The following is a 23,094-nucleotide window of genomic DNA, read 5'->3' on the forward strand; positions in this document are numbered from 1 at the left end:
CCACCCAGCTTACTTGGTTGTCTGTAGCTCTTTGTGGAAGCTGAGGCCTTGTGTGTGGGCTTTTCCCCGCCCACTTTGACATGTCTATTGGTGACATCTTAGTTCAGCTATTATGTTTCTTTCTAAGATTATTTGTTTGTTTGACCTGGGGTTTTAGTATAGAGTCCTGGCTAGTTGGGAGCCTAGAGAACTGCCTGCCTCTGCTGGGATTAAAGGCCTGTACCACCATCCCTGGCTTTAAAAAAAATATGGAGAGGATTAAAAATATCTGATACAGTTGTACTTTTTCACATCAATTGCAGTTCACAGGGTAAGGTTTGGAAGGGTCAGCTGGTGTGGAGTTGAACTGACAAAGTCTTTTTCCCTAATGTAAAAGGGCCTTAAAAGGAGTTATTTTGAAAATATAGAAAATGTCAGATTAACAAGAAAATTGCTTTTCTGCTTGTAAATTTTCTGTCTTAGTGTTTCACAGTTTTTCGAAGTCAGTTACTATAAAATTAGCTTCTTCTGATGGTTTACTTTATACTCCGTCATGACTTTTCTTCCTTTTCCTTTTGGAAAATTTAACCTCCTCTCTTTTCCCATACCCTCCCCTCCCCTTTCCTCCTACCCCCTCCTGTTCTCATAGCCCTGGCTGTCCCAGAACTATCTCTATAGAGCAGGCTGGCCTCAAACTCAGACTGCCTGCCTCTGCCTCTGCCTCTGCCTCTGCCTCTGCCTCTGCCTCTGCCTCTGCCTCTGCCTCTGCCTCTGCCTCTGCCTCTGCCTCTCTGCCCCCTGCCCCTCCACCCCTCTGACAGGTAAGGCTGTGACACAAAGGAACGACCTAAAACAGGAGCCGTGACAGATGAACATAATTGCATAGGCCTAGTTCAGCATCATTTTATTTAAATAAAAAAGGGGGAGATGTGGGAAGCCACAAACGCCATTACAAGATGGCGCTGGTTTCAGTAAGCCAATGCCCATGAATATGGGTAAACAACCAATGTGCGCATGTGCCATAGAGTTTTTTGCCAAGTCACTGCCTGGCCCGAGGCCTATTAATGAGGTACTGAAAACATAACCAATCAGGTATGGACATGTCACTCCTAGGCCTATATAAGCAGCACCATTTCTGGGGCTCGGGGTCTTTCCCCTACACAGTCCATGCTCTCCCAATAAACGTGTTGCAGAAGGATCCTGTTGTGGCATCTTACTTGCTGGCGAGTGGGCGTCTGCCTCTGCCCCTCTGCCCCTCTGCCCCTCTGCCCCTCTGCCCCTCTGCCCCTCTGCCCCTCTGCCCCTCTGCCCCTCTGCCTCTGCCTCTGCCTCTGCCTCTGCCTCCAGGGTGCTGGGGTTAAAGGTGCACCACCACATCTGGCTTTCTTAACTGACAGACCTAATACTGTTTTCCCTTTTCTCTTTCCTTCTTTCTTTCTTTCTTTCTTTCTTTCTTTCTTTCTTTCTTCCTTCCTTCCTTCCTTCCTTCCTTCCTTTCTTTTTTTTTCTTTTTGAGCTGACATGTTGTTGGTTTTTTAAATTAGATATTTTCTTTATTTACATTTCAAGTATTATCCCCTTTCCTAGTTTCCCCTCCGAAAATCCTCTATCCTCTCCCCCCTCCCCCCGGCTCCCCAACCCACCCACTCCCACTTCCTGGCCCTGGCATTCCCTTATACTGGGGCATAGAACCTTCATAGAGACCTAGGGCCTCTCCCTCCGTTGATGACCAACTAGGCCATCCTCTGCTACATATATAGCTAGAGCCATGAGTCTCTCCGTGTATTTTCTTTGATTGGTGGTTTAGTCCCAGGGAGCTCTAGGGTTGCTGGTTAGTTCATATTGTTGTTCCTCCTATGGGGATGCAAACCCCTTTAGCTCCTTGGGTACTTTCTCTAGCTCCTTCATTGGGGACCCTGTGCACCCTCTAATGGATGACTGTGAGCATACACTTCTGTATTTGTCAGGCACTGGCAGAGCCTCTAAGGAGACAGCTATATCAGTCTCCTATTGAGCTGACATGTAATTGTGCTCTTCATGCCTGTGTCATCAATGTGGCTGTCTCCCAGGATTTTAATTTCAAATTTTTTTAAAGATTTACTGATTTCTGTTTTATGCATGTAGGTGTTTCTCCTATATGTATATCTGTACACTGTGTGCATGCATTGCCCACAGAGGCCAGAGAGGACATGAGGTTTCCTGGGACTAAAGTTACAGATGGTTGTGAGTTGAACCCAGGTCCTTTGAAAAAGCAGCCAGTGCTCTTAACCACTGACTGAGCCATCTCCCCAACACCTCAGCTTTTTTCTTTTCATACACAAGTACTGCATTTACGTCATTTCCCACCATCCTCCCCTTTCCATCTCCAATGCCTGCCATATCCCCCTCTCAAATCCATGACCTGTTCTTCTATAATCACTATTATTACACATGTGTATACAAACCTACTGAGTCCATTTAGCATTGTTCTTATGTGCACATGGTTAGGGCTGCCCGCTTGGGATTGGATAATCTAGCAAGGGTCAGAAAGTGGGCACTGCACTGAAGAAAAGCAATTCCCCCATTCAGCAGCCCTAGATGGCCTGTAGCGCTTCCTCTGGGGTGAGGCCTTATGACATTTCGTACTCACAGTGGCATGTCAACTGATGGCGTTACTGTTCAGGTCTTTGTTTAGGCAACTCTACTGTTGAGATGTCATGGGTACAGAGTGGAGGATTTCATGAATAGACAGATGTAGTTTCTAGAAGATCTGTACCACAGAAGGCACCCTGGTCTTCTGGCACTTAAAGTCTTTCAATGCTCTTTTTAACCTTAATGTTCTGTGAAGGGGTTGCCTTGTAGATGTACTAATAGGTTGGGCACCCCATGGCTACTTATTCTTTGTACTTTGATCAGTTGTGAACCACTGTAGTAGTCTCCATCTACTTTTAAAATGAAGGTTCTTGGATAAGGTGAGAGCTTCACTTACCTGTGGGAACAGAATTTCAGTTAGAAGTTAATTAAGATAGAAAAATGGCAGCAATAGGCTCTCCTCTATAACCTCTCCAGCAACAGGTAGTTGCCTAGACTTACAGCGAGTTCACATTGACTAGACCTCAGCTCCAATTGCACAGCTCTTGGTCACACCAAGCTAAAGTGCCAGTGGTGCATCCCGAGGGCTATTCCCCCTAGGCCTGTCACTGTCACTGTCATTGTTGTGGTTTCCAGGCTTCACAGTTGGCTAGGACTGCTGATCGCCTTCTCACTCAGGTAGGCACACTACCTCTGATGCTGAGACCTAGTCTTCAGGGAGCCGCCTTCCAGCTCAGTCCAGCTTGACTCCCCAAGTTCCAGGTCTGAAATATGTGCTGTCTTTCGCAATGGGAGCTTAGAAAGAGTAGAACACAGAGAAAAGGAACTTAGAGAAGACTATGGAAGTATCTTGAGTTGCACTCATTGGTCTCTGTATTTTACCCATTCTGATCAGATCTGCTTCTTCCTACTCTAAATTTTATTTTAGTAGGGAAAACATCCATAATTCTTTTATATTGTTTCTCCCATACATACTAATTATTCTTTTCTTTTCATGAAACAGAGCAGGTAGTTTTTATACTGTGCCTATATTATACAAATGACTTAGTTTTCTGTGACATCATCATCATTATTATTACATTATTATTATCACATGTTAGTTCCCACATCTGTAGGTTACACTATGTTGCAGGAAATACTAAAAAAGAATGGCAAGTTCCCATGCTACACCCTGCTATCCTCAGCCCCAGCGCCGGCCAGTTCTTATCCTGCAGAGACTCTGACTCAGAGCTACAGAATCTCTCCACTGGCAGGTCACTACCATGCCAGCCCAATGCTTCAGATACCCCACAGTCTCTGTGGCGCACATCAGGCAAACCCACGCTTTGCCACCATACCTTTCTCTCTTGAACCCAGGTGAGCCACCACGTGAAGGAAAACACAACACAAACTTAGTTCAGAAACAACAGTAACTCAGTCTCTGGGCACAACAACTAAAATCCTAATCTTGTAAGTCTTCTTAAATCTAAATCCTCTGGAGGCGAATCCTGATGGACCCGACATTGAAACCAGGAGACATTTGTAGCTACATCTTGTCCTCACGCTATCCCTGTCCAAAAGGACCTAACTCTCTTCTGCTTCCTCTCTTCCCCTCTCCAACCCAGTGATTGGCTCCTTTATTCATTAGGGGATGGTTCACAAGAAGTCACCTGAGGCTTTCCTAAGTCACCTAAGTCATTCCTTGTTCACAGCCTCTTCCAGCAGAGCGGAATTACCATCAAAATATAAGCAACACCAGGGCTATCCACAACACTGCTATAGCATTTTTATATTTAAATATCATGTTTTTTGTTTTGTTTTGTTGTTTGTTTGTTTGTTTTGTATAAGGACACTGTTGCTGTCTTCAGACACACCCTGAAGAGGGCACCAGATCTCATTACAGATGGTTGTGAGGCACCATGTGGTTGCTGGGAATTGAACTCTGGAAGAGTAGTCAGTGCTCTTAACCATTGAGCCATCTCTCTCACCCCAATATGTCATGCTGCCCCCCATCCCACTCTATCCAGGGCACACACATCCCTTGGGCCTTTCCTAGTTCTTAAAAGCAGTCTCTATTCTAGTTCCACTTAACACAGTATCCTCCAATCCCATCTTACAAATGACAAATTTCATTATTCTTTTTGGCTGAGTAAAATGTACTTATTCAATGTTTTCTTTATCTATTCATCTATTGTTGGCCACCTATGCTGTTAATATTAGCTTTGTGAACAGTGCTGTGATAAACATAATTGTATACTGACTGTGACTCCCATCTAACCGAGGCTATAACTCCAGTCCCAGAGCCAGGAAATCTCACACCCTCTTTTGGGCCTCTGTGGGCACTGAATACATGTGGTGCACAGACATACATTCCAGTAAAACTCCCATAAACATAAAACTAATAAATAAATAAAAGACAGATTTTCCAGCATTTGTTCTTTGGGGACTTTCTGTTTTTTAATGATTTGGTTACTTGATTTTGGTTAAGGTTTCTTTTAATCCTTTATAAATTGCTGCACGTTAATTCTTGTCATATGAATAGCTGACAAAGTGTTTCTCCCATTGCATAGGCCTCCTGTTCATGTTTTCTTTTATTTGATACACTCTAAGTTGTCAGTTCTTTCCTTTTGCCTCCTGAAGTCTTGTTCTCCTGTTGAGGACCTTCCTGCCTATGCCAGGGATACTGTTTGTCCTGTTTTCCCTGTGTTTTCTTATAATAGCTTTCAAGTTGCAAATCTTAGGGTCTTTGACTCACTTTGAATGGATGTTTGCATGGAGTTTCGTTCTTCCACATGCAGATACCTTTCTCTGGGACCATTAGTTTTACAAGTTGTCTTTGTTGCCAAGAATCCTGATCTTGTGTCCAGAGTTGCTTGACTGAGCACGCATTTCTGGAACGTCTTTTACATCGTTGGGTATGTCTAGTTATACCCCAACTCCGCTATTTTTTTGTTGTTGTTAGAACTCTCCAGTTGTTTTAATCACATGAGAAATGCCACCAGCATTGGTCCCTTTATTTGTATGGATAATACCAGTGGAATTTTGACAGGAATTGCATTGAATCCACACTTGTTTTGGATACTTTGGAAAGCATAGCAATATTAATTCCATCAAATGGAAGCTCTTCCCATCTTCTTTGAATCTTCAGTTTCTGTCCTTAGTAATTTTGACTCTGTAGGTATTTTATATTCTTGGTTAGCTTTATTCCTAGAAATGTCTGGGGTTTGGTTTGCGAATCACGTCAGGGAATGTGGCAGCTGTTGGAATTTCTGTTCTGGGTTCTTTTTTAAATTTTATTTAATTATTTTATTTGATTACATTCTAGCGATTGCCCCTCCCTTGTGCTCTCCCCTCCCTCAGTTCCTCATCCCATTCCTCCTCCCCCTTGCCTTCAAAGGGTGCTCCTCCTACCCCCTCCAGACATCCCCCTTCCCTGGGGCCTCAAGTCTCTCCAGGATTAGGCACATCTTCTCCAACTAAGGCTAGACCAGGTAGACCTCTGCTATATATGTGTCAGGGCCTCGGACCAGTGTGCTGCCTGGTTGGTGACTCAGTCTCTGGAAGCTACTGGGGTCCGGGTCAGTTGAGACTGCTGGTCTTCCTATGGGGTCGCCCTCTCCTTCAGCTTCTTCAATTCTTCCTCTAATTCAACCATAGGGGTCCCCGACTTCAGTCCAATTGTTGGGTGTAAGATTCTGAGTCTCTCAGTCAGCTGCTGGTAGAGCCTCTGAGAGTACAGCCATGCCAGGCTCACGACTGTAAGCACACCATAGCATCAGTAATAGTGTCAGGCCTTGGTGCTCCCCATGAGATGGCTCCCAAGTTGGGCCAGTCACTGAACAGACTTTCTTTCAGTGTATTCTCCATTTTTGTCCCTTCAGGATTTTGTTTTGTTTTGTTTTGTTTAAGATTTATTTATTTTATTTATGAGTACACTGTAGCTGTCTTCAAATACACCAGAAGAGGGCGTCAGATCTCATTATGGTGGTTGTGAGCCACCATGTGGTTGCTGGGAATTGAACTTGGGACCTCTGGAAGAGCAGCCCATGCTCTTACCCCCCCCCCCCCCCCGAGCCATCTCTCCATCTCCCTTTAGTTCTTTTAGATGGGAACAATTCTGGGTCAGAAAATTTGACTGTGGATTGGTAACCCTGTCCTTCCACTTGGAGCACTGTCTGTCTAATGGAGGTGGACTCTTCAAGTTCCCTCTCCCCACTATTGGGCTTTTCGGCTACAGTCATCCCCATTGACTCCTGAGAGTCTCTTACCTCCCAGGTCTCTGGGATTTTCTAGAGGATCCCCTCATCTTCCACCCCCAGAAGCTGCATATTTCCACTTATTCTCCTGCCCCCCATACCTAATCCTGCTCCCTCTTTTCCTTCCCTCTCCCCTCTCCCACCCAGATCCTTCCCTCCCTCTGCCTCCCATGATACTTTGGTTTCCCCCTCTAAGTGGGATTGAAGCATCCTCACTTGGGCCTTCCAGCCTGTTAAACTTCTTACAGTCTATGGGTTGTGTCCTGGGTATTCTGGAGACTTCAACAACTTAGGGATTCTTTCTAAGAAAGTTCATTATCGGTGTAGAAATTAACTCCTATTGGCAGGGTTTGGTAGTTTATTTCTTCAATCCCAGCCCTCAGGAGGCAGAGGCAGTGGATCTCTCAGAGTTTAAGCCAGCCTGGTCTACATGGTGAGTCCCAGGCCAGCCAGGACTACATAGTGAGACCCTGTCTTAAAAAAGAAAAGCTACAAAACAACAAAAAAAAAAGCTACTATTTTTGGATATTGATTTTTCTATCTTGCTGTCTAACTCAAATTTTTTGGCAGCTTTTAAAGTGTTTGGTATAATCTTCAGGATTTTCTTTGTATAGTATCTTGTCATCAACAGAGATCATTTATTTTCCTCCTTTCCCTAGCAGAAGGATCTCTGAAGTATCATGTAGCAAATAATTAATTATGTTAGTATGCCAGATGATCACTAAAATGTCATAAAATTTCCTTTTATAATCCTTACAATAGTATTATTAACTCCATCTTAAAACTGAGGAAGCTGAAGCTAAAGAATATTTAGTAGTTTTCAGTTAGCAGATTTAAAAATGAAAGCTCAGGTCGTCCAGATCCCAAAGTCCACAGTGGCATTTTAGATTAACAACCAATGAAGGAGAGAGGAAAGCAAAAGTGAGGCTGTTAGGTTTGGTGTGGTTTGATTTTTTTGACAGGCTCATAGTGTATATGAGGCTGGCCTCAAGCTTACTTTGTACGTAGGGATGACCTCAGCTTCTGACCTTCCTTCCTTCACCCCCAAGTGTTGGGTATCACAGGCATATCCCACTATGCCTAGTTTATACATAGATGGAACAAGTGCTCTACCAGCCCCAGAGTGAAATTATAAATAATACAAAAAATAATATGGACATAATCTTTACTTATGATAAGAAACTGCCAGTGTTATTGCAGTTACACAGTGCCACTGCAACCAACTGTGCCTGTGCTTTTGCAGTTACACAGTATCACTACAACTGTGCCTGTGCTTTTGCAGTTACACAGTGCCACTACAACCAGCTGTGCTTGTGCTATTGCAGTTACACAGTATCACTACAACCAGCTGTGCTTGTGCTATTGCAGTTACACAATGCTGCTACAATCAACTGTGTCTGTGCTATTGCAGTTAGTTTTACAGTGTCAATACAACCAAGTGTGCCTGTGCTATTAGTTTTACAGTGTCAATACAACCAACTGTGCCTGTGCCATTAGTTTTACAGTGTCAATACAACCAACTGTGCCTGTGCCATTAGTTTTACAGTGTCAATACAACCAACTGTGTCTGTGCTATTGCAGTTATACAGTGTCAATACAACCAACTGTGTCTGTGCTATTGCATGTACACAGTGCCACTACAACCAACTGTGCCTGTGCTATTGCATGTACACAATGCTGCTACAACCAACTGTGCCTGTGTTATTAGAGTTACAACTGAGTCCATAGTTTGCCAATGATGCTCTGGGTGAAATCAGTATGACCACCAAAGGGGAAAAGATACACTTGGAGAATTAATATGCATTTACTTTTCAGGCTTGTGAATCAGAGACTTCTAGAAGTACAGTCACAAGTAGAAGAACTGCAAAAATCTTTGCAGGATCAAGGTTCAAAAGCAGAAGATGTAAGTTTTGATATGTTCCAACCATGCTCCAAAAGTTGCGCAAACCTGAGAAAACCTGTAGTTTTGATACTTTTTTTAAAAATGTGTGTAAGTTGTGGAGGCATATACGTGTGTGTACCCATGTACTCCGCAGCTCACCTGTGGAGGTCAGAAGACAGCTTATGGGAGTTATTGCTTCCGTGTGTCGTTAGAATTGGTGGTGAATGCCTTTATCATTGAGCCATTTCTCAGGCCCAGCTTCAGTTTTTTTTATTTTATGATATCCAATAATTTAGAGTTATACTGGTGATAGGGAAGAAATACTGTTTTTCTTTTCAGTGGCATTCCTTATTAAATTGACTCTGCAAGAAACTGAAAGTTCACTTGTATTATCAGCCAATATAGTAAATTGACAGAAAAGAAATGTAAAGGCATGCCCAAGAAGAAAGTTTTAATATAAACTGGGTATTTAAGAAAATAATGCCATCACCAGTGTCCTATCATTTCTGAGCTTCTGAATCCACACTGACCTCTTTATATTCTTTATCACTCTGCATATCTCTGTCATAGCTCTCCTCTGCTGTTGGCACTCTCTGGACTAGTGCCTGTGCCATATTAGATATGGCTTATAGCAGCTCATGCACTAACCACCATTCACAGTGCTCAGTAGCGCCTAGTCGACAGTCTCTGGCAGCAATAAGCAAGTTATAATTGGCAAATCCTTTATACTAGATAAAGCATACACAATAAAACTAAAGCACATAGATATTAAAGAACAGTGTAAAGAAAAGGGAGGTTAAATGTTAATAAATCAGCCTTGTTCTCTGCTGCCAGTGCACTTTGACTGTAGTCTCAGACATTTGAGTTTAAACTTCCTGGAGTGTTTCCATTGATGAGTCAGATGGAGGAATCTTCTCCATCCTTATTGACACAGAACATCTGAAAACAGACGAGCGTTAAGTAAATCACCTTTAGAGTCTAGGAATACTGAATATCAAAGCCCTCGAGGCCTTAGACTTAGTTGGTTTGTCTACACATACATCTTATTTAGATCATCAGTGTGTCAGTTTGATTTATTATTTATTTTATTTCTTAATGAGTTGGTAATTGTTTTAGTTTCCCAGATCAGTTCACAACTGCTGTCATTTTCAACATTGTTTTTAACTTTTATTAGCATGGAACTAGTATAAAATACCAAGCCTGTTTGTTGTTGTTCTTGTTCTTTTTCTTTTTCTTTTTCTTTTTTTTAAGAAAATTGTTGTGGTTCCAGGATCCAAATCAAGTGTTCTACTACAAATAGCCATACCCATACCCAATGTCATGCTTTAAAAAAACATGTATAAACAGAAAATCTCAAAGAAGTGAAATTAGTATACTGTCATAACAAAGCTTAATTGGCAGCATCTTAGAAGTGAATCACTGGATGTGGTAGTTCTTAATTTGTTGACATCTCTAGATCCCTTTAACCAATATGTAAAATTTATTTGGGCCTGAAAACTTTGAGGTGACTGTTGTGGATTTGTTTTTGGTAGAAAGGGGAAAAGAGGGTGCACAGGAGGCAAGCATGGCGAGGTGTCAGCTAACTAAATGCTGTCATGCAGCAGGGACCATGTGTGGAGCCTCTCGCTTAAACCAAAACATGAAGGGTTGTTCTTTAAAGGAACTTGGCATAGCTTAGTATCGCTGTGATAAATCTAATTAGATATGTGTGCCAGTGCTTTAGGGCTTATACTTCAGAGGTGAATATTTGCATAAACTGGTCACCTTTTAACTGCCTACCTCAAATCTAAGCAAGATTTCCCGCCACATTCTCTGCACACAAGAATCAGGTGGAAACTTTATTCTGTTTTGAAGACTCCAGATTCCTTAGAGAAATAATTAGTTTAGTTCAGGGTGTGTAGTTCTTTTACCCCATTAGATTTTTGATGTTTTTCTCTTTTCTCCTCAATAACCTATAGTGTTGCATCTCAGGTGTGATGCATAGAGCAACCTCTAGGCCTGATTCCTTCTCTCTAAAGAAGACATAATTGCTGCCTTTTCTGTTATCAAAACAGCTTTTTCTTACAACCTTAAGTCAGAGCGTGATGGTCTGCACATTTTTATTATTATTTTTATGTCATTTGTTTTTAGCATGGAAGCAGAAATTCATTGTTATATCCAGTCATATGGATAATTTGAGCTAGCCACAGTATATAAAACTTCAGAGAACAAAACAGGATGAGGAGACCATAGAAGAAAGAGAAATGTACAATTCTGAAAAATGCATATCTTTTTACTTCTGTTCATGAATTACTAAATGGTTCCTTCTCTTGGCTGCTGTGTTTGCTTCATACTAATATGTCCTCTCTGTCTCTTGGCATGGTTTCTACTCAAGGCTATTGTAAGTATGGCTTCCTATTCATTTCCATATACTTAGAAGTTTTTAAATTGTATACTATATCTGATACTATAGTCAGTAATACTGAAGTCTTAGAGTAGGACTCATGAAAACTGAATATGCTAAGATTACTTGCTTTATAAATACATGATCTTTACAATGGAAACTCTTAAAGTATATCAAAATCTTAATGTAGAAACGCTCTCTCTATTAATTCATTTATGTAATTTATTTTGATACAGGCTTCCTTTTATAATCTAGTCTTCTCCAGTCATACATTCTGATAGGTAGTCTTCAGTTGGAAAATCACTGACCACAGGATGCATGGGAAGGAGCTGTGCCTAGGACTTGGGGTCTCTGCCATCCCGGGCAGAAATAACTACATGTGCTTTGGCTTAGCTTCCTCAGATGTACGGTGGGGCTAATATTAGTGTTGTGGGGTTTGTATGATGTATATAACAGGCTTTAGTTAATGTCTGGCATATTGGCCTTGTATTTAGTTATTTCACTATGCAAATTGTAATAATTCAAAATAACTTTTTAGGATTTAATCAAAACATGTCAAGAATTTTTAATATTTCCATTTCATCCTCTTAGCAAAGAGAGAGCAAACAATAATTCTTTTAAAATAAATATTAAAAGCTAGTAATTATCTTTTATCTTTCTGTAGGCTTGGAAATAGCAGTAGAGGATTTTGGTCTAATTACAATTGTCATAATGAAAAAGATGTGAATTTGAAATATCCCAAAGCTGTGTTACAATTGACTTGAATAAAATCAAGCATATACATGAATACACCTAAGACCCCAGCCCCATGTAGGAGGAAAGTCATAAGCTCAAGGCAAACTGGGCTCTGTACATGGTGAATTGCAGGCCTTCCCTACATGGCAGGAAGTAGGCAGACATGAGTAAATATATATGGTGGTCGTCATTAAAGAGGACAACTAAAAATTAGAGGGCTTTTCCTTCTCCTTGTTACTGTTATTAAGAAATTGAGCAATTTGTTTTATAAGCCTACATTAATTGGTTTTGAGTGTCATTTATCACATAATTTAAAAATCCATTATTAATATCTACACTTATATGTGTCAAACTATGAAACCACTAGTAGTCTTTTGTTAAATGTTTTTTTTTTTTTTTTTTTTTTTTTTTTTTTTTTTTTTGGTTTTTCGAGACAGGGTTTCTCTGTGTAGTCCTGGCTGTCCTGGAACTCACTTTGTAGACCAGGCTGGCCTCGAACTCAGAAATCCGCCTGCCTCTGCCTCCCGAGTGCTGGGATTAAAGGCGTGCGCCACCACGCCCGGCCGTTAAATGTTTTCATTGCTTATTTTTAGGTAAATTTTAAATTCCTGCTTTTCAGAAGACCTTTATAAAAATACCCCAAGTCAAAACTCCATTCTCAGCATCTTACCTTTGTACCCTTTATATTTCCCTGCCATCAAGTACATTACTTGTCATCAATTAAAATATGGCAGCAAATCTGAGACTTTATCATAGTGCAAACAAAGAGGGTAGGAAAAATTTAATGTTAGCTACTACTTGGGTACTGAATCCAGGAATATTTGGGTCTCTATATAAGTAGCGTTTAAATTCATTTTTCTCTGTATAGAGAATTTATCTAGTTTCTGTGTATCTCTTACTCCTATTCTGCTCTTTTATTGAAGAGGAGAAAATTGAGGTACATTGGGTTTTGAGCTCTTTGACCAAAGAAACTACTGAGCGTTTACTCCCAGTAATTTACTATATAGTCTTTAATATTTATAAAATAATTTGTTAGTTAAAGTGTTAAATAATGAGCTAATTTTTATTTTCCATTTTCAGTCAGTTCTTCTAAAAAAGAAGCTTGAAGAACATCTGTAAGTAGACAACCTGTCGAGTTTCTTCACATTACAGAACCAAAGCACTTTGTTATGGGTACAGAGGATGTAGACTAGGGCATAAGTGGTCCTTGAAGATACAGGAGGGTACTGCCTGCTAGCAGTGACTACAGAAGCATTTCTACCCAAATGCCCACACATCAGTTCCGTGATTGTGAGCTGGGCCTGTTGACTCACACCTGCAGTCAAGAGACTGAGGCAGGAGAACTGTTGCTGGTGTCAGGCCAACTTAGGCAACAGTGTGAGACTCCAGAACAAAAGATTTTAGGGCTATTTTCTCAGCTGCAACTTTAGGACTTACTATCTTTGTTATAATATTCATACTATGAATATTCATATTATTCACAGCCTTTTTCTATGACAGGCCAGATGGTAGTTATTTGAGGCTGTAGAAGTCCTGGCCTCTGTTGCAGCCTCTCAGCTCCAAATACAGCTGTAGACAGTGCTATTGCTAGTAGTTCCATCTGTGCTGCAGAAGTCCTTCATGTATGGGAACCAGTGCCCTTCTTCCTTGCACCCATAGACTACAGTTTGCCATCCATACATTCATTTTTTATTAGATATTTTCTTTATTTACATTTCAAATGTTATCCCCTTTAATAGTTTCCCCTCCAAAAAAATCCCCTATCCCCCCACCCTGCTCCCCAACCCACCCACTCCCATTCCCAGTCCTGGCATTCCCCTATACTGGGGCATAGAACCTTCACAGGACCAAGGGCCTTTCCTTCCATTGATGACCGACTAGGCCATCCTCATCTACATATACAGCTAGAGCCACATGCCCCACCATGTGTTTTCTTTGATTGGTGGTTTAGTTCCAAGGAGCTCTAAGGGTACTGATTAGTTCATATTGATGTTCCTCCTATGGGGCTTCAGTCCTCTTAAGTAAACTTTTTAAAAATATAGTTCTGTAAGTCGTTTGAGAAATCCCTACAGTGTGTTTTGATCATACACACTGCCCCACACTCCTCCCTGCCCAACTCGCTTTCATGTCTTTTTTTTTTTTTTTAGAAGCTATATTGAAGCAAATGTCCTACCCCTCTGGCTCTTAAAATCTTCCACTCCCCTCTTCCTTCATGTTCCCTGAGCCTTAGCTGTATGGACTGTGTTAGAAACATCAACAAGTAAACTTTTTAAAAGTAGAATGTTTGTCAGTACAGTTTCTTCAAGTAAGCCTTTGAATTACAGTCATTTTAAGTAGGACTTTGTGACTTAAAAGATGAAATAAGAAATTTAAGTATCACTTTTGACCCTCCTGAAGAAATCTTCAATAATTTTTCTCATGCCCAGTAACATTTTAACCTATCATTTTCCTGCAAAATTGCTTGCAGGCATTAACTGTAGGAAAGCTATGAATTAGTAGCTGCTAATTAAGTTAAAATAGGCATTCTCCACACCAAAGAGATGTTTGGCTTTTCTTTTACTGTTGGAAAGATACTGTGTTCCCGAAAGTTTGATGTTTGTTATATAGGGTTTTTTTTCCCAATATATTGATGAGATAGATTCCTAGCCGCTGAGAAAGTCTAATATAGACAGATTCTTAATGTACTGAACAATGCAGCTTTCTAACCTTTGTAAGATTACCCAGAATGAGAGCATACCAAAGCTTGTCATTTTGAATTGTCCATTCCTCTCTGACAGAAGTGGAATACTTTGAGTCAGAAATCTGCTCTTTAACCATTGCTGTGTGTTCAGTTGTGCACATGCTAAGAATCTTCATTAGACAGGATATTTTAGTGAAGACAGAGCCTGTGTTAGATTCTTGTGTCTGTTGCAAAACATTACCACAAATAAAGGGGCTAAGAAAACAGAATTATTTTCTCACAGTTATAGAGCCAACAAAATTGAAATCCAGTTGTTGACCGATTGGTTTCCTAGTAGATGAAAGGCAAAGCCTGCCCAGGTCACCTCCTAGTTCTGGTAGCAGTGGGCAGCCTTGCTGTTTCTTTGGCAGCCTCTGTTTTCCCTTGACAGTCTTTCTGTAGAGTGCTTCCCTCATCCTCAAGATCTCTTCTCAGATGCTTGGTGAATGCCTGAATTCACTGGTAGTGCAGAACTCCACACTTTTGGGGTTCTTTCCTATAGACAAATGCCTCTGGTAATAGTTTACTTATACAGTAGAACAATTCTAACACTGTCCTAAAACAGCTGTTCTAATAACCAACATGGTTACTAAGTAACTAGTGGTGGATAACCTACACAGTGGCTGTGAGGACAAAGGGATAATTGACATGTCAGGGAGAGAGCACAACAGGACACATGCAAGTTGGCCATATAACTCCGCACATCATAGAACTTAAAACTTATTCCTGTCTGGGGCTAATAGTTTGACTTCAACTGACCATAAGCAACTGGAACCATGGGAAGTGGAACCACAGTGAGGGAAGAGCATGGACTTCCTCTAAGGACAGCAGCCACAGTGAGGGAAGAGCATGGCCTGCCTTCCTCTAAGGACAGCAGTAGTTGGGTTCAGAGTGTACCCTGGCCCAGTACAACCTCCAGTTCAGTGTGAACTACAAAGATCCCGTTCCCAAACGGCGTTGCAACCACAGTACTAGAGATTAGAACTCACCTTCTGAAAGACTGTTCGACTCACCACAGACCTCTCAGAAGTCATGGACAGATTTTAAACTGTACTAGAGACCAGTTTTAAACATACCAAATTAGTTTTAAAAATTAAATCAGTCATGAGAATTATTGCTAAAGTTAATCATTAGTAATTCGCATTGAGTGCTGAGTATTGCTCAGCAGCCTCTTCAACTTGAACATGTCCACACTCTGTAACACAGCAGTTCTACTGTACATACCTGAGGTGTCTAGATAACGCTGTCCACATATACGAGGAAACCTTCAGAAGACATGTAGTTAGGAATTACTACAGTAAGTAAAATGCTAGACAGAAGTAACGCTGCTTAGGAGTAAAATAAAGGCAGTAAACCATCATGTGACCCAGGAGGACATTTGATCTGGACATGGATTATCCCTGGGAAGAAGAGAGATGTGTGATGTCTAAGGCTTTAGGAAGAGTTTTCATTTTTAATCTTTTGACTGATCACTATGTGTATTTTATTCTTTAAGATTATATATATGTGTGTATACATATATGTATATATAATTAAATATGTGTATATAGTTAAATATATATGTGTCATATACATTAGATACTGTGTGTGTGTGTGTATGATAATTAGACCTTGAAAAATAATTTGCTGAAAAAGAAAAAGATCCAGGCATGGCAATGCATGCCTTTATTCCCAATAGATGGGAGGCAAGGCAGAGGTAGGTGGGTGGCCGGCTTGATCTATGTAGTGAGTTACAGGTCAACCAGAGTTACACAATGAGACATTTTCCCTTTAAAAAAAAAGAGATAGGAAGGTATTTATTAAAGTATTCTGCTTTGAAAAACATTAGAAATAGATATAACAAAAAGCTCAGTTATTATTAAATATGTGGCACAAATTATATAGTGCTACACTGAATAAGTTAGAGGATGAATTATATATCACATTATTATTCATCTTTTACAGGAGAAAAGCTTACTGTTTGTTCTTTTATATTTTGGAACATAACTTTTATATAGTAATTTATATATCCTAAGTTAGTGAATATTTACCTTCATATACAGATATAGGTTATCTGTTGAACATTTAACAGAATTCACCCTTCCTCCTCCTGGTTGATTTGACTACATCTCTGTATCAGCCACAGTGCTGAGCTCCATCGCTTTTGTTAGCTTTCGAAGCTGGATTTGTCATAAACAGAATCTGACTTATTTGTTCTGCATTATCTGTGAGGTCTGTTCAAGTTGTATAGATCTTTGTCTTCTGTGATGTTCCTTCTTTTAAATCTATGTTTTTAGCAATTTACTTTTGGCAACAAAATTTGCATTGAAAAGCTTTTCAGAGGTTGAAATTTAATTTTTACAATGTCCTTATTTTTAAAACATGAAGATCCTCATATATGTTTTATATAGATGAAGTTGTTGATTCAAACCAGAAGAGCTGGGCTTTGCCTTTTTACAAAAGCTTTAGTCTGTTTATCTTTTTTCAAAGAATTTGTGTGCAATGCAAGTCTATTTTAAATATAATAAATTTTTAGTTCAAAATGAAAAAAAAAAAAAGAATACAGAAGCAAGGGCTAAGCATGTAGCCAAAGCAGAGAACTTGCGTCGCGTTAGTGAGTACTAAATTGGATCTCCAGCACAGGAAAGAGAAGTGGGCGCAAAAACAAGAGTGAGTGCTGATATCGTCACATGTTTTGTTGCAGAGAGAAGCTGCATGAAGCCAACAATGAATTGCAGAAAAAGAGAGCCATTATTGAAGATCTCGAGCCAAGATTTAACAACAGCTGTGAGTTTTTCCTAATAGCATCATTAGCCATACACTGTTCTAGAGATAACAAATTTATGTAACTTGTTTCTCTAAATAGTTCTTTTAGCTATTCCAGCCACTTAGAATTTCCCTTAAAGAGAGAAGATGACTTAGTAGTTAAGAGCACTTGCTGCTCTTCCAGAAGATAAGAGTTTGATTGCCAGAACCTACATTGGGTGGCTCACAACCCCTGTAACTCAAACCTCAGGGACTTCAACACCCTCTTCTGGCCTCTATGAGACCCACACACATTTGACATATACTCAAATAGGCACATACTCATGTGCTTAAGAAAATAATATAAAAATATTTAAAATAGTTCATTAAAAAAGAAGTTGTCAGGTTTTGGAGAGCTGGCTCAGAGCAAAGCACTCTTTCTGTCCTTGTGGGAGACCAAAGTTTGGTTCCCAGCGCCCGTGTCAGGTTCACAAGTACCTATAACTTTAGTTTCCGAGGATCCAAGGCCTCTGGCCTTGTGGGCATCTGTACTCAGGTGCAGACACACACACACACCACACACACACACACAAAATAATAATAGAAAATTTTAAGAATTTGCCTTATTTCTTAAAGCACTAATTTTATAAATTCTTTACCTGTGGATCGTAATGGATATTATATGAAGCTAAATATTTTCAAGTTGATTGTGATAAGTTAGCTCTAGACATATACTTTTTTTGGTATTTATAACTGTAATTAGCTTAACTTTTATTTTATGAAAGTGAAATGGCAAACTTTAATTTTATGGTAGAGCAAAATACACATAGGAGCAGGTAGCCATTTTAAGAATACAGTAGAGTAGAATTAAATTGTGCCGTGACCCTCACACTGCCCACCCTCAGGTCAGTGCATCCAGTCACCTAGAGCTGTTTCTGCCTCTGCTTGGCCTGTGTTAGCCACTGCTTTACCCTCTGTCTCTGCACTGAACTATTTAGGAAACTCATACAAGTAGCATCGTGTTTGTACTGTCCTGCCTCACTTATTTCACTAAGCATAGAATGTCTTTCTTTTTCACTTAACATTAAGTCTCTATGGTATGTATCAGATTTAAGACTTAAAAAGATCAAATTGTGTAAATATATTGTCTATTCATTTATCCATCAATAGATACTTTTTACTTTATGTAATTTAATTCTGATGTTTTGTTTACTTATTAAAGAAGATTTTAGTAAAATAACAATATGGATTAATTTTTAAAGAGAAATTTATATATATAATTATATATATAATATATATATATTAGAGAGAGAGAGCAGTCTCTGAAATATTATTTATTAATAAATAATTTTAAATTTAATGTAATTAAATTTTAATTTTTTATGGTCATCTTTTATGGACAGCCTTAAGAATTGAAGAACTGCAAGAGGCTTTACGGAAGAAAGAAGAAGAAATGAAGCAAATGGAAGAACGCTATAAAAAATACTTAGAGAAGGCCAAGAGTGTGAGTGTGGACTTGTAACTATCTTACTTTCTTCCCAGCGATGCTGTCCTCTAGCCTGGAAGTATAGTATCCATATGACATTATGTTCTTACATAGAAAATCATCAAAGAAGCCTTCTAAGCAGACAAAGATCCTAAGCAAGAAGTAGTGATCAAAACAGGCCCTTGCACAAGTTGACTAGCAAGAAGAAAATGCCCTATGTAAAGATCAGCAACAGCTCCAAGGTAGCAGTGGTTAGCGTTAGCAGCACACGACAGAAGAAGACAGAGCTGCATGGCGTATGTATGAACAGACAAGAACAAACAAGAATGAGGTACGAGAGCCAGCGCTCTTGTTCTGCCATGTAGCTTCCAGGGGTGGCACTCGGGCTGGACAGCAATCACTTTTACCAACCAGCCATCTCCCTTGCTAAGGACAGAGTACAGTGAATGACATACATGCATGAAAATGACATGGTTAAAAAAATCATTAAACTATGTAGACCTAAAAAAAGTTTTAAGAGGCTGAGATGGCTCAGCAATTAAGAGCACTTGCTACTTGTGCAGAGGACCCAGGTTCAGCTCCAAGCACCCACATGACAGATTACCACTTTAAGTAACTCCAGTTCCAGGGGGCTCCAGTGACCATTCTGGCTCCCATGGGCACCAGGCATGCAGGTGCTACATACACATGTGTACATGCTAGAGAAACACCCATACTCACATAAGCAAATCTTTATTTTTACAAAAATTTAAGGGGCTGGAGAAATATCTCAGTGGCTAAGAGCACTTGTTATTGCAGAGAATCCGGTTCAGTTCCCATCACCAACATGGTGGCTCACAATTATCTATAGCTCCAATTCCCAGACATCTACTTTTGACATCTGTGGTACATGGTGCATATAATCACATGGTGCAGAGTCATATAAACCTGCTGGGAATCAAATCCCTCAAAATAAGTAAATCTTTTAAAAACTCTAATAAAAGGATATTAATAATGTATAATGAGTGCTACGGCCTAGACTTGATGCTTCCTGATGGAATAGCATCATCATGAATGATTAACCTGAATCTAAGTGTCTTCTAGAGCTCTCTTCATTCTTGGAGGGGGAAAACATGAAGCTGTTAGAGCAAGTTAAATAATGCTTTTGAAAGGACTGGAGAGATGGCTCAGTGGTTAAGAGCACTGACTTCTCCTCCAGAGGTCCTGAGTTCAATTCCCAGTACTCAACATGACAGCTCACAACCATCTATAGCTGTAGTTCCATTGGATCCTATTCCCTCTTCTGATGTGCCTACATACATGTAAGACAAATGTCTCTTTTTAAAAGTCAGTAAATTACTATCAGATAATCCAGGATTGGGGATAAAAGGCAGTATTATCAGAGCTGGGCAGACAGCTCAGTGAATAAAGTGCTTGATACATAAGCATCAGGACCTCACTTCAGATCGCCAGCAGTCACATACAACTGGGCATCGTTGCACATATGTGTAAGCCAAGCTTTGAGGGGTATTAAGGATCATGCTTGCCAGGTAGACTGCATCAATCTCTGAATCCAAAATTGAGGACAAAGAATCAGTTATAAGACAAACCTTGGCCAAGGGATTCCAGCTACTTCATAAGGCCAAGAAAGTTCAAAGTCAGCCTCAACAATTTACTAAGACCATGTCTCAGGAGCAAGATACAAAGAGATCTAGGGATATGTGCCTCATGGGTAGAGTGCCTTCCTAGCATGCACAAGGAGGTCCTTGATCCTCCGCCTATAAAAGTGGGAAATGGCCGGGCTGTGGTGGTGCACGCCTTTAATCCCAGCACTTGGGAGGCAGAGGCAGGCAGATTTCTGAGTTCGAGGCCAGCCTGGTCTACAGAGTGAGTTCCAGGACAGCCAGGGCTATACAGAGAAAACCCTGTCTCAAAAAAAAAAAAAAAAAAAAGTGGGAAATATAGACATAGGCTAAATACTGGCCATTTTATAGAACTGGTATTTGCATACAGGTCATCCTATGATTATGAAGTAGAACGCTTGAAGGATGTGCACACTGAAGCATTTAAGGGTTATGTGTCATTGCGACTGAATTCTTTCTAACACACAAGAGAGTGTTGAGGGGAGAACATACATGACAGCTCACCAATTGGTAAATCCAATTTAAAAATAAGTGGATTTGAACTATATGAAGGTCTGTCTGTTAGAACATTTTGATAATAAAACTATTGGTGAAGAACAAAATGACCTCTCCCAGAAATTTGTAATGAGTCAGGTAGAATTGCATCCCACGTTCATGCCTCAAGCATAGTACTCACAGAAGAGACAGACCTGTGTAAGAGTCACCCTGTGTGCCTTTCTGGTTATATGCCCAGGGCTAGCTGCAATAAAACAGACAGAGCTGTGAATAGCATCTCTTCAGCAATGTCCAGTAATCCAGAATGGCTCTTCTGTCTGTGTCATTGGAAATTTGCAGAATTTTATTTTACTCCATTCGTTTACATTCTTAGGTGTCCTTGATAGCTTTTGCATATTTTTCTTTTCTGCTTTCTTTGATTGGGATAGGGATGCTAGGAATTAGTAACAGAACTTCATGCATGCTATGGTAGTGATATCTATAGCTGTGTACACATGTTAACTCAGTAGTGGGGATTGACCTAGGGCCCCATGTGTATTAGGCATGCATTGTAGCATCCTCTGCCTCATTTTCACTTTTAAGACTGCTTTCTTAGATCCTAGATTCTTAGCATTTGAGGGGGTTTGTTTCTGTTTTAATTTTTAGGTTCTCTGTGTGAACACATATGTATGCTTCATTTTTCTTATGTTTTTGCAGGTTATCCGTACATTAGACCCTAAACAGAATCAAGGAGCAGCACCAGAAATTCAAGCTCTTAAAAATCAACTGCAGGAACGGGACCGACTCTTCCACTCATTAGAGGTCGGTCTACAGGGCGCCGTAAAATACTGCCCTGCTATAGCATACAATTGTAATCTTTGGTTTAGACAATTCATTGTAAATATTTTTTATATTGAACTCATTTGTATCTTTACATGTGGTTATGCTTCAGAAAGAATATGAGAAAACGAAGAGTCAAAGAGACATGGAGGAGAAATACATTGTCAGTGCCTGGTACAATATGGTAAGAGAATGTATTTCAAAATATAATGCAAAGTTTGGTGACTATGTCATGATACTGCTTATACTGTAGAAGTAGTTCTACCAACAGAATCTGAAAGTAATTTCTCTCCTAATGTATACTAACAAAGCCTCTATGTTGACCTTAAAGCCGAAAAGCACCACACACAGACTAAGTCATTGGGAAAGCATCGTTCCCAGAGGATAGAAGACACCAGTTTAGTTTTAATCCTCGGAACCATTTGTTGTAGGGAAAGCAGACATGGTAATACCTAAACAGATGCGGTAGTTCCTGCTTTGGAAGATGACACTTACTTTACAGGTAGTTTAACTGTCTCATGGGTTTGGAAATGTCCAGTTTCAGACTTTGACCATTGAAGGTTTTGAAATGGAATATTCCAGTACACAGCAAAGAAACTAAGTGTATGTGAGGGAAGGCCATAACTGTGCATCCACTGGTGCACAGCTGTGAATTATCCAGGCTTTCTCTCTCTGTTGGGTAGGGGTGCTATGGAACCCTGTGGAAGCTGGGTGGGCCAGGACTGAACACAGGGCTCTAGGCTTGCTTTCCCCACAGAGCCTTCTCCCCGATTCAGGAAATCAGGCTGTCCTTCCAGTTTCCCCTTTTGTCTTACATCATCTCTGTTGGCATAAAAGTATTATTTTTATTTTAGAGCTTGTTACTTCTATCTCTTGAAAGCTAATTCTCCAACCTTAAAATGTGATTTGTGCCGGTCGGTGGTGGCGCATGCCTTTAATCCCAGCACTTGGGAGGCAGAGGCAGGCGGATTTCTGAGTTCGAGGCCAGCCTGGTCTACAGAGTGAGTTCCAGGACAGCCAGGGCTACACAGAGAAACCCTGTCTCAAAAAAAAAAAAAACAAAGGGAAAAAAAGATGTGATTTGTTCTTTACTAAATATATGTTTCATGGCATGTGTCTATAGTACACCACTGTGTTGGGCAAAGTTTAAGACTTTATTATAATTCTTTAGAAGGAAATAACTTTGAATGAGAATATTACTAACAAATATAATTTCACTAAAAACTAAATTTAAAAATAGAGACTATAAATCGCATTAAGGGATTTCTCAGGCAATTAACCCTACCCCGACTATTCTGTCTTCTTTGAAGCTTGATGTTCCCAGTCTCACCGCCCTATATGTTAGTCCCTGTCAGCAACTTCACAGCCCTGACTGGATTTGGCTTCACGTAGTGCTCACAGATTGATTCTTACAGAACCAGGCTTATTTCTCTGTCACATGGCA

General features: G+C 40.2%; 1 protein-coding gene across 2 annotated transcripts in view; it reads left to right on the forward strand.

Moving 5' to 3' along the window:
- Hook3 (hook microtubule tethering protein 3) overlaps positions 1 to 23,094 on the forward strand; it is a 95,345-nt gene that overhangs the window by 59,874 nt on the left and 12,377 nt on the right. For both annotated transcript variants that reach the window (XR_015048674.1, XM_021170331.3), the window contains exons 16-21: positions 8,601 to 8,688; positions 12,866 to 12,900; positions 17,188 to 17,270; positions 18,632 to 18,732; positions 21,528 to 21,632; positions 21,763 to 21,834. Coding sequence is in view for 1 of the 2 variants with exons in the window: in XM_021170331.3 (XP_021025990.1) it covers positions 8,601 to 8,688; positions 12,866 to 12,900; positions 17,188 to 17,270; positions 18,632 to 18,732; positions 21,528 to 21,632; positions 21,763 to 21,834 (484 nt within the window). In the remaining variant the exon portion in view is untranslated. The remainder of the gene's footprint in view (positions 1 to 8,600; positions 8,689 to 12,865; positions 12,901 to 17,187; positions 17,271 to 18,631; positions 18,733 to 21,527; positions 21,633 to 21,762; positions 21,835 to 23,094) is intronic.

The sequence above is a fragment of the Mus caroli genome, unplaced genomic scaffold (genome assembly GCF_978045245.1).
Source record: "Mus caroli unplaced genomic scaffold, Mus_caroli_1 scaffold_10, whole genome shotgun sequence".
Classification (NCBI taxonomy): Eukaryota; Metazoa; Chordata; class Mammalia; order Rodentia; family Muridae; genus Mus; species Mus caroli.